The following is a 13,074-nucleotide window of genomic DNA, read 5'->3' on the forward strand; positions in this document are numbered from 1 at the left end:
AGCATCGTTGACGGTGATGGTGACGGTGGCGGTGACGCTGTCGCAATAGATGGTATGTACTTTCACTTTAATACTTATTAATTATAACAAAATGAATAAAATTTTGAAAATCTTAAAGCCCCCTTTTCGGTCTATTATCGGATTCCGCTGGTATGCTGGGAACAATATTTTTGAGCAATTTAATTTTTTTATTTTCAATTTTACATACATACAGGGTGTCCCAGAAGTAACGTACCAAACTTTAGGGGAAGGTAGGTGGGAGGGTGAGCTCCCTGATAAACAAAAAATTTTCAGGTAAAAGTGTCACCGTTTTTGAAATATTAACATTTTTTTGAATTAAAAAAAAATCGTGCCTTTTCATGCATTTTCTTTAACTGCATCTACAAACCAGGCTATACTTAGGGCCGTTTTCTAATGTAAGCAGTAAAGGTGGCTTTACTAATAGGGCAGATAAATTGTACCTCACTTTAAAGTGTTTTCGTTTTCTAATTTGACCGGTAAAAATAAATTTATTATTCCGTAGAGTGAAACTTCACTACATTTCCGAGAGTGAAACCTCACTACATTCGTCATCAAATTTCAAAGGTTGGCAATGCAACATAAGCAAATATAGAGCAAGAACAACTGTTAGCAAAAACCAAAACCTTGGTTGCAATATCTAATATATCTGACTCAGGAACCAAAACCGAACCAAAATTTAAAGTTGGGTACAACTTTTTATAGGTTGCATCGGGTGAGCAACAATTTATCGATTCGAGAAATTAATGCGCTGATGAGAAAACCAAAACTCGTATATCGAGACGATAAAGTGGCCGGTAATCTAAAGGTTAGATGAGAAAACGGCCCTTAGTAAGTTTTTTATGTAAAATACTTCCAGATAGTTGCTTCTCCATACTCAAATGCAATGCAGTTAAAATATATTAAGGAACCATCATAAAATTAGGACTATTTTGGGATTTTTAACTTTTTGATATTTTCTTCCCCAACTTTGACTATCTCTGGTGAAAAAAAAATGTACTGAGCTATAACTTTACATTACATAAAAAAATTGCTCATTTAATAAAGATTTCGGAAAGGTGCCACTCTTACTGTTTCGAATAGAAAAAAAAGTTATAGCCGCTTTTGTGGGCAAAGGACTAAGACACGCTAGAATGTATTTAACTGATTTAAATTTAAGTTGCTCTTGTTACCGACCAATGACATGCTAAATAGTACAAAGGTACATTATTACCTGCTCCTGAACACGTTTATGCAAGGCCCAGTAATCAGTGTTTGTGCTGAGGAGTTAGATGAACGTTCCAAACGTTGCTTTTCAATCGCTTGTTTTGTATGGAAAAAGATTTTGACAATTTATATTTTTTTGCGAGAAGAAATTAAAAATATTCGACATTTTAGAGACCGAATAATTTGAAAAAAAAAAGAAAATCAAATCAGCTGCTCTACTGATACTACCTGTTCAATGTGCCTCGGGTAGTACAAAACATTGCAACGAAGTACATTTAACTGTACTTCGAAGTACGAGTACAACGGCTCAAAAAGAAGTACTGTACTTCCGAAAGAAGTATGGTTGGTCACATTAGTCATCCCTCGTCAGGCTATGGCAAACCTCTGAGTGTATTCAGCTATGGAAAACACATCGTCGTTTAAAGTGCAAAACCGCGTATCAACAAAATGCAAAACCGCGTATCAGCAAAATGCAAAACCGCGTATGTGAAGTTGTAGAAATTATTTTCTAGAGCGTAAAAACACTCATATTTCAAAATGGTTCTCTTTTTTATAAAGCAATCGCATTTCTAGATAGTATATTTCAGGACGAATGGATAAGGATTGAGCCAAGAGCTTGTGTGAGCAAATCCCATTTTTGGCAGCCAATGTCAGTTACGCGGTTTTGCAGAATGGCGATACGCGGTTTTGTACTTTAAACGACGATATGCGTAACAAAATGCATAACCAAAACAAACGCGAAATATATCTCCCATACAACGTCGCTGAAAATTTTTCGGGATAAGTTTATCGCGATAAGCTGTTGTTAGTGATCGCGAATGGATTACTTGCATCGTTTTTCCCATTTATGAGAGGCCGACATCGGCAATGCTCGGACATACTTCTCATATTCGAGTGAGAGGAGATTTCTTTGCTTTTTTCGATCGTGAATGAAAAGCAGCGGGAATTTGTCGATCGCATTCCGAATGTGAGAGATGATAAATTTGTTTGCATTTTTCACTCGCGGTAAAATAATGCAAAAATAATTGTGGAATATTCTTGATCGCAAACTTGCGTGTGTCACAAAGCAGCATTTACATTCTGAATATAAATAATATCGGTGGAGAATTTGGGAATACTGAAACCTTAAGTAAAAATGAAGTGTTTAATGCAGACTAACTGCTTTAGGGAATCTCTTCTCAAGGCGAGACATGTACTACATATTATTCTTTTCTAATTTAGGAATTTCGATAATGCCATAATTAATCGCTGGAAGAAACCATTTATGTACATGTGACTATACTTTTTTTTATTATCTAGCTCAGTTTACGGGGGGAAGGGGGGTTGAGTATGGTAAGAAAATAACTTGTGTCAAAACCAAGCTAATTGAACAATCTTTTTGAGTATGTAGTTGTAGTAGCATTGATCCACAAGTTGCATTTTGAAGTTTTCTGTCAGCATTTTCATTAGATTTTCGCGAATAAAAGCCTTGAATGTACTAAACCTGCGCTCGGCGTGAGTTGATACAAGTGGCGCCCAATTTAAATATGGAACGCTTAAAACTTTCATACAATCCTGTACAATTAAAGGTAGAAACCGCAAAAAGGCAAATATCTTAAAAAGGGCAAAAAAAAGGCAACATCAAATGTGTATATATGGAATCAGGGAAAGCTAAGTCATGTACATTCTTAATCGAATATACTCTACCTCTTTAGCAGAAAAAAGGATATTTCCATAAAATCCGTTCCCTGCTTATTCCATTATGCAAAATCTACATATCGCACACCATCTTCAAAAGAGGCACAACTTAAAAATCAGATCCGAAATATAACTGCTTGTAAATGGTACGGATTCAACACAATTATGTAATACAAAAACAGGTATAATAGTAGTTTTCTAGTTAGAGAATATACATAATCATGAAGAATAAAATATTTGAGTTATTATGGTGCGCGGTATGTACATACATTGAATATTTTAGCCAAAAACAATGCATAGTATGTATTTCGTGCTATCAGATAACCTACTTACTTACCCCAATGCCAACCAATGGAAGAGGTTTTCTATGAACTTAAAAGTATTGTTCATATGGATGTCTGTTTTAAGTTCAACAACTGAAAGCTTATTTTATTAATGTAATTTAACTAGAAATTATGAATGTATAAAACAAATATTAACAGTTCTCGAAACGTTGATCGATATATTTTTTTTTAATTATAGCAGATTTTTAGTTATAACCCATTGCAAGTATACTTATGTATTTTAATTTCAGATATTCTAAACGTGGAAGAGAACTTTAATCGAGTTTGGGGTGGAATCAATGATGTTATTAAGAAGTACATTACTGAAATGAATTTAAAATTCGAATTACAATTTTCAGCAATGGCGCGCGAGGTACGAAAACGCGATGAAATCATTGCGAACCTACAGTCAAAAATTAGAAATATTGAAACGAAATCTTCCTCGCCCCGCATAAAAAACGATCAAGATAAACATGGCACAGCAAGGGATGATACAGACCCGAAATCAGTAGGCCATGCGAGTTCGAGTTCGTCGGCAGAACTTTTGTTTATGGTAAATTCACATACTACTGTAATATACATACAAAATACATAAAAACATTATTTTGCAAAATGATAAGCCAAATTATCCAATTATTCCAGAGAGGCGACTCATTAGACACGGTATTTTTGTCATCCCCACCGCAAGTACAGCGCCACAGTTCTTCGCCAATTTTTAAAAAGCTATTTAAGGATTCATCCAGACACATTTCCACACGCAGCTTGTACAAAAATAACTCGGAAGAAAATATTGCATTTGAAAAACTACATAAAGGAAACTATATTGCTACTGTATCAGATGTTTCAGGAAATTTAAATAGGCAAGATAGTGTTGTCCTTGATATTTGTGACAGTTCGAGCTCCAGCTCATCCTCAAGTAAACTTAGTGTTAAGTATGAAGATATGGAGCAAAAAAGAAACGAAAATGTATTTGCTAATGTACACCATAATGACTGGGAGGTAAAAATGCTTGCTGTAGAAATGGCTAAGCAGGAAAGAAAGCGTGCAAATTCAACAGATTTCAAATATAGCAATTCTATTTTAAGGCGGCGTCGAAAATTTAGTGATACTGAAACAGATATTAGTGATACAGAAGCAGATGTTGACGCTTTAACTTCATCTAGACCTAGAGCTTCAAGTTTGGATCAATTTAATTTAAGGCATGGTTTCGGAAAAGGCGTTTTTAAAGCAATTAGTATCGATCGTGATAAAAATAAACTTTGAGATTTGCCAAAATATTTTGTGGGGGTGATGGTGTTGCTAGGATTAGTCAAAACGATTCCAATAACATTTGAAGTATGACTGAAAAGTATTTACTAAAAGACAACATAATGAAAAAATTCGAAAAATATGAAAAATTTTAAAATTGACAAATAACAAACCACGTTTTTTGTCGGAACTAGACAAAACAACGCATGCAGAAAACAGTACTTAGACTACATGCCGTCCATTGTACTGTTTTCATGTTCCTTCTAATCCGTTTTAAACGATTTACGAATAAACCTAAGCAGATTGTTGGCTCGCTACGTTATTAATCCGGTTCTAGCTTGTTCAGATCGTCTTATATATTTAAGAATGCTAGAGATATGTGCGCACATTTTATGCCAGTTCTCTGTTGATTTCAACATGTAGTCTACAATGATATTAGTTACTATCCTATGTGTTCCGTGTTTTCAGTAAGACCTGTGCAGGTTGGACAGTGTGGGGAATAGGGACACGAATTTCGATACGATACGATACCATATCGATACTTTTGGCATTCGATACCGATATTTTCTACTCGATAGTTTTAAAACGATATTTTTTGGAATCGAGTACCAGAACCCTAGTATCGTATCGAATGTCATAAACTCACATTCCAACACTGTAGGAAAAAAATTTTAGAATTAAAAAAACATGCTAAGTTGAAAAAATATGCATATGAAAGAGCACCAAATCAACTCGTTTTAAATTTGAGTATATACGTTATAAAATATGTGGTTTTTTAAGAAAAAAAAAATATTTATTTTATATGTTCCGTCGATGGCCTGAACCCGGACCCTCTTGGCCGCAACCAATTGTATCAAGCGTCTTTGCACACTCAGCTACAGTTTGAATCAACATCACAGCGCGTGAATAGTGCATTATGTCATACCATGTATGTGTGTATGTGTTGTCACCGCTGTGCATGCTTTGTATACCATATACTTTCTTAATTACATATGAAAAAGCATCCGAGACGTGCAAAGCGCCATCCGTGTAGTGAAAATGCTTCATTTTAATACGGGCGTATTTGAATTGAATATTTCCATTATATGTACGTAGTGTATGTATAATGGAAAAATCCATTTTGTTACGACTTTTCATTTGATTTAAATACGAACATTTTTAAACGGTAATCAAATAAAAAAATGTTATTCTTACAACGCGTTATTTTTCTCAGTGAAGGATAATGTTATTAACAGCTCAACCTAATAAATCCCGGCGAGAGTTTTTCTACGCACGCACGCAAGTTGTTCTCATTTGCGTGCGTGATTTCTCAGAGTTGCATTTCTGTCAAATTTACAGAAGTTTGCTGAGAAAAATTTGAATTCATAGTCGCGCCAAAATGCCAAAAAGACAAATCTTGGAATTTGAGTTAGCTTTTTACGCACGCATATAAGGTTGGCCTGTAACAATTCTTCCCGATATAAATAGGGCTTTAAAGTGCAGAAATTTGTACTATGGTTAGGATTGCATGTGGTGGGATTTGAACCCGCGGCCTCGGTGCTTAAGTCAACACCTCAATCTCTACTTGTTGTAATAATAATAAAGTCCGGCGCTTACACAATATGTTAGTGTTTGGACGAACTTCTCCTCCGATTTTTCGCGTGGGCCTTAATGTTGTTGCACAAAGGGGATGCCTACAGTTTTTTGTCGACTCTGAACGGCGATTGTATTTTATGGGAAGCTGTTTTTCATTTTCAAGGTTGGCGCACTTCTAACCACTACACCCAGCGGCCTATATGCGAGCGGCAGATAAATTTTTTGGTTTTTGGTATCGATATTTGGAATATCGAGTCTTTTTATTCCCATATTAATGGGTACCCGATATTTTTAAAGCGATACTTTAAATGAGTACCATATCGATACTTTCGGTTCGATATCGTCTCCCTAGTGGGGAATCTCCATGCCCAAATATTTTTAGATACTCTCCATAGGCGCCATGTCCCGAAAGAAACTGTAGTTTAAGTCACCGTGGGCTCCAGCTCCAGCCAGGTTTTAATGCATGGAATGAGCTTATGAGTCCACCTACTCTTTTCCGATTTATCCTAACGCTTTTGCCAGATCTGCCTAGAGCGACATCTTTCCTGCTCTGCGACTTCTTTTCAGTTTAAATTGGTATTTCCAACAGATGTATGTACGCTTATACACTCTTTGCATCTCGTTTGCCAGGATACGTACGGGAATCAGTCCGGAAATTACGAATGATGCTTCTTTAGATATTGTTTGGAATCAACAAATTAACCCTAGTTCGCTTAGGCGATATACAGATGTGGGTATTTTCGCATAATATTTTAGGCTCATTGTTTCAGCCCAAAATGGGAGCACCGCAGAGTAAGAATGAGCTCACCAGCTTACTAAGCAATGCCCTTCTACAATGTTTGGGACCGCCGATATTTGACATCATTCTAGATAAGCATGCCTATAAATTTTATGCTTTCTTTGCTGCATATTCCAGGTGGGCCTTAAAGTTTAACTGGCCATCAATCATTACCCCCACATATTTGCAATGCGCGCCTATCACAATCAGGTGTTTGTGCCACGTGAAGTGACCAGCCAGCAGTCCAACAAGTTTTCTGCAGTCCGGTCTGCTCAGTGCGAGTAAAAAAAAACTAGGTAGACCTTCTGAGATTGAAGGCAACATGAGTTTTGCCCACCTGCAGCCCCTCCATTCCTCTCAGTCATTGCTGAGCGAAGTATTCACCCAGTTTCTGATGGTGACTTAGTTGGACGAAGGTGGGAGTGCTATGGCTGGTCGCGGACCGAGGAATGCCTGGTCTGATCCTACTCGGGCCAAATGGTCAGATGTCTCATTACCAGGTACTTCCGAGTGACCTGTCATCCAGAGTAAAGAAATCTCGTTATGTTTACTAACATATTTTAGTCGAGACTTGCATTGCGGAACTAGTTTGCAATGCAGCTAGCTAGTGCAGCTTTGCTATCACTGCAGACACGGAAACTCCTTCCCCTCCACCAATTTTCCACCACATAGTCCGTGGCCTTAAGGATTGTGAAAACCTCAGCCTGGAAGTCCGAAGCATAGTCTCCAAGCAAAAAGTGAAGCGTATCCCCAATAACTTCGACAAAGACCCCAGATCCTGACCCAGAGTCAGTTTAGGGGCTATCTGTAAAGATTCGACAACGACTGAGTCCGGACTCACGCTGGCATTAAACCAGCATTCAGACTCAGGGAACTCAGCATTATAGAATCCCTCCAACAAAGGTAATGGTGGCATACTATCCTGTGGCATTGAAAATACACAAGTTCTTAGATCTCTGCCACCCCCCGGGATTTCCGTCTCGCCTGTTATACATACCAATATCCGTTTCTTTTTTAGTCTGCAGGTAGCTTCCCGCGTATGAAGACAAAAACTGACGGTAAGTGCAGCAGGGCATCAAGAGCAGCGCCAGGTGTTGTAGAGAAAGCTCCCGTACAGCACACCGCAATCGTGCTTAGAAGTTTATCAAGTAGATTCCCCACGCTATTGAATGAGAGTCTGCTCTACCATACCACTGACGCGTAGCTGATTATGGGCTTGATTGTGAACAGCTTTTCAATATACACAGACGAACGAGAGCACAAAGCGTGTTGCCCGAGCACGAGCAACTCGGTGCCCCTCTCCTTTCCTCGTCACGCTCTCTCCTACGAACGCCGAGTTGCGGCAACAAAAATCGCCGTGTGTAAATGAAACGAGCAACACCAAAAGGGAATGTGAAAAATCGCGTCGACAAAAGTTTCCGTGTATAAACGCAGGGGCACCGAGTTGCTCGTGCTAGGGCAACACGCTTTGTGCTCTCGTTCGTCTGTGTAAATTGAGTTAGCGGTTCACAGCTACGCGTATATATTGGTAGACCAAACAGCGTGCGTTCATATATGTATGTAGCTACAAGTGGCATTGATGCCTTATCGAACATTCACTGCTATCATTCTCGTTCATAAGTGAATGTAAATGCTGCGTCAAATATTCGAGGAAAGTTGGTGTGGCTAGAGATCAGTGTTGCCAAACATGGGCTTATGGAGATATAAATCCAGAGAATTCCCTTTGGTGACAAATCCCACGTTTTGCCAAAGACCTGTTTACATTGCTAAAATGCTGTCAATGCTTTGGAGGTAATGTGCTGACGTGAGATTTCCACAATAGTTTCGTATCAGGGAACTGCAATTATTCGTGTTTATTTGATTGGTTGAATAGCACAAGAAATAGTGTTAGTGGATATTATTCATTGCAGAATATTCACACATATGCACTAACACTATTTTACGCTCGGCACACAAACCGAGAGCATGTACAATGACTAAGTTCTCTGTTGATATGCATTGTTGTAGTGCTCAATTCTCTCATTGAGCCATTAAACAAATTAGTTATACTGAAATGAGTAGGAGCACTAAGAAGCACCAATAGTTCAGTTGAGTGATTTTAGTGAATTTAGTAATTTTCGTCGTTTATAGTACGGATGCCCAAATCAGCACATATATATCAGCGGTGCTTGTCAAGCGCGGAAGCAAAAAGTTATCGGAAGGGGAAAACGAAGTCAACAGAATAGTAAGATTGTATGTGTGACAGTGATGGAAAATGAGTGTGCATAGTGCCATTTTCGGCCCATTCGGAAGTAGCCGGCACCTTCAGCACAATCGATTGATTTTCGGCACTATTTTTGCGTACCTCAATGCAACTAATAAATATTTATTTCAGATCCGCAATTAAAAATACTTTTCTTTACATTTAATCGTATGTGCCTAAATTGGTAAATGATATAAACATAGAAACGCAAGCAGAAGAATCTCGCTTCCACATTCGGCATATGCGCTTAACATTTTTGTTTAAACAAATTTGTCGAAATTTCATCTCTAAAGCAAATATTAAATATCATTTAATATATTTTAGATTTAAATAATCATTTTTAGTGGTGGGTGAGTCCGAGATGTTTAAATGATCGAGATAGTACATTCAATTCGCGTAGATTTTTGAGAACTTTTTTCGTTGAAGGTGTTGCACTTTTTCTTCCATACTGAAATTTGTGTACATCATTTATCATTGTCTAACAAAAACTACAAAATAAAGCTTAATTTAAAATATTGGAATAAAAAACAACAACGCTACACGCGCATTCATCCATATAACATAAAATGCGAACGTTCGTTATATGGAAGAAAGTGCGCAATACCGCAAACAGAAAAATTCAAAAAATCAATGGTATTTTCTAGACACTTCAAACACATTGCTTTCACATTGTTAACCCAAAACATCTCTACAAATTCTGAAGAAAAACTGTGAAAATTTGATGAAACTTTGTTGATTTTTTTCATTCTTTCAAGTTTCGATTTATTCGCAAGGTTTTTGTTTGATAATGAGCTACGATTTTATAAAACAATAATTAAAATTATTTAAAAAAATAAAACAAATACCGGGTGACCGTCTAATTTTGTCAAAGATAAAGACAATGATGATAAAATATTAATACACTATATAGGTCAGTTCATATTAATGAACATAAAATGAGATCACTATCGATAAAATGGAAATCCTCAAGGGAAATTTATAATTTCAACGCATGGAATTTACATACATTTTTTTACTTTCAACCCCCGACTTGCTCAATTACTTCTATTTCTGCAGGATCGCCATTAGGTAAATTGCATTTCCAAAGATTTTTTCAAAATAAATAGCGATAAGGGATATTTCACCCGCCGATGAAAAGAAATCGCAATCACCATAACGCACATCACTAATATTACTGTTCACAATCACGTATACATTCAATATTACCATTCATAATTTCGTTTTGTAACAAATATGAAATATAGGTATATCCATTTACTTAAATGTAAACGGATTATGAATCAAAGTGCTAGAAGAGATTTGAGCGTTTGGTACAAAAAGTTTTTTTGATGTTGAAATTGTACTTAAAATCGTCAAATTGTACTTTTGTACATTTTAAAATTAATTGCACTGAAAAAAGTACAATTGTACTTAAAATATAAACACTGTTTCACTGGCACTGTACTTGCTGCAGCGATGCCAGATTTGAGCGTACCCAATTTTTTACCGATAATAACTCATGCGAGAGATTTGGGTATTGGGCATTTTACAAGCGTATTAGGAAGTATACATATCTGTGTTCGTATAGAATAGTAGCTTATGTCGGAAGACTGGCTTTAGTATAATGAACCATTCGCAGCATACGATTGCGAAAGACTCACTGGCGCCGAGTCGTTGAAGAACTCTTGGAAAATAAACGTAAAAGAGGCAGTTGCGATGCTAGCAAGTAAATATTCGTATAAAGTCTCATAAAAAAATTCCTTGTTGCTTAAAGAATATAGGAAATGGGACATTTTACTAAAGCCAGCCTCCCGACATAAGCTACTATTTCATACGAACACAAAATTTATTCGTCTACAAATAATGTTGATTATTTTAATTAAGTACTAAGATAAGTTTGTGAATCTTATCAGTGTTCTATGTAAGAACCAAAAATCAATCCCCTCGCCAATTAGACTCTTGTTTTAATATAAAAATATACATAGCGCATTTACTCAATACTTGGTCTGGCATCACTGTTTGAGCATTGATGTGCTCAGCTCACTGTTGCCAAGGTCGTGCATTTTGCACTAAATTTAGTGCTTTTGGGAAACCAAAAAGCCAAAATAATTGGAATTCAATGCTTGGTGCGGTATTTAGTGATGGTTTTTTAATTTAAGCACACCGAATGCATAGGTACATATGTATGTATGTATACACTATACACTAATATTCTACATTAAGATGGAATTCATTTACTGAATAAAATGTGAGGAATAGGTAAATTAATCTGTTTTGCGTTGTTATAAATGTGTTGAAATTACTTTATTAATAAAAACGTGAGGAAATGGATATGTATATACACTTTTTACTGAATAAAAAAAATTATTAAACATGATAATAAAAACTTGGCGCTTTTGTTTTGGAAAAATTGGCTTTTTCTGGTGGCCTGATGCCACACTGGCTCAGTTGTCGCAAAAGTGCACATACATACACGCATTTTTACTTGAAAATAAGTGTGTAGTGGTTAATATGTATACGATGCCATCTCCGTACACCTAACTTCACCGCGCCCAGCACGCTCGCATGCGCGCAGTTCGCCCGCGACGTCAACTGCGTGCACCTCTGCTGTGCATCCCTAGTTTATAGCAACAAAACATGTACAAACGACGAGAAAGCGACAGCATGCGAAGGCACACTAACACACTCTCACTTTTAGCTCACACTTCCCAGCAAACATTTGGAGTCATAAATGAGTCTTTAAGGAGTCCCATTTCGGAGCCTTTGTGCTCATTATGAGCTCATTTAAGAGTCCGAAATGAGGGTGTTTCCCTTCCTGCGAAGGTCGACCTATATGAGCTTAAATTCATACATCAAATGAGCCTCAATATGAGTCATATTGGACGATTATTGGCCTCATATACGGCTCATTTTGGACTCTTTTTTAAACTCTTAAATGACTCTTATTGGCCTCATAAATGCCTACTTTCGGAGCTCCGTGTATGCTGTTCTGTGACTCCTATTGGCTTTGTTCTTCTTCTCTCTTAATGAACTTACTTTAGAGCCATGTTAGCAAGGAATTCATTTCAAATACTGTTGGATATTTATATACAAACCTCTGCGCATACATATATACATATGTTCATATATTGCAGCATTCATGTAATAGCAGTTGCTGCAGCTAAATTTTGTTTATTTTTCCTTCCTAATTATTTTTCATATCTGTATAAACAAGTTTAGATATAAATTTCTAGTCGTTATTGTTTTTATACTGGCACAAAGTGCTGGCTCATAACTTGGATCATATATGACTCCTAAAAGATTCATATAAGAGTAAAAAAATGTTTGTTTTTGAAACTCATATTTCTTACTTACCTAGGACTCCTTTCCGACTCATATATTCTGAGCGCTCAGAATATGTTTGCGGGGTTGTTTATGGTGGCGCCCGCATGTCGCACAGTGTTGGGGAATGAAATTGTTCCTTCAGTACGAAATCTATACAAAAACTATACTTTTCGACTGTAAATTGCATCGACTTTTTAATTTGCTCATATATTTTCTTAGTACATGCATACATAGATTTCCTTCAAGATCAATGATTTGATGGTATTCATGGGAAAGTTTATGTAGGTGCATTTTACACTTTGAACATAAATGTGTATGCACATATTTTAAGGTACACTTCTTAACAAACAAATTTTTTAAGTTATTATGCATTCTTTGAATTCAGTACTAAAGTTTGACATTTTATTTTTAGTATTTCAAGTGCTTATCAAAACTTTACGACACTCACATATTGACAAGATTAGCCATTTATCTTAAAATTATTTAATTTTAGTTATTTGTATTTGCATAAAAATGCAGTTTATACTTTAATAAAACCCCAAGGTTCAATTTTTGCGCAACATTAAAAAAGTCAACAAACTCTCGTAAAAATTTCGGGCTTTTAACTCGATTTCCTAGAAATACATGTTTTGAGAATACCGTTTGTAGTCCGATCAATTTAAATGAAGTGCAAGTTTAAAATAGCTGCGACTTATCGTTGATTT

General features: G+C 36.5%; 1 protein-coding gene across 1 annotated transcript; it reads left to right on the forward strand.

Moving 5' to 3' along the window:
• The first annotated feature begins 3,498 nt into the window (after positions 1-3,498).
• Positions 3,499-4,925, forward strand: LOC118734755. The gene is made up of 2 exons (XM_036464447.1): positions 3,499-3,777; positions 3,867-4,925. Exons 1-2 carry the CDS (start codon positions 3,553-3,555, stop codon positions 4,485-4,487), a joined length of 846 nt encoding a protein of 281 aa, XP_036320340.1. The 5' UTR covers positions 3,499-3,552; the 3' UTR covers positions 4,488-4,925.
• The last annotated feature ends 8,149 nt before the right edge of the window (positions 4,926-13,074 follow it).

This window comes from Rhagoletis pomonella, unplaced genomic scaffold, assembly GCF_013731165.1.
Source record: "Rhagoletis pomonella isolate Grant_MI unplaced genomic scaffold, Rhpom_1.0 Rhpom_scaffold_00002, whole genome shotgun sequence".
Classification (NCBI taxonomy): domain Eukaryota; kingdom Metazoa; phylum Arthropoda; class Insecta; order Diptera; family Tephritidae; genus Rhagoletis; species Rhagoletis pomonella.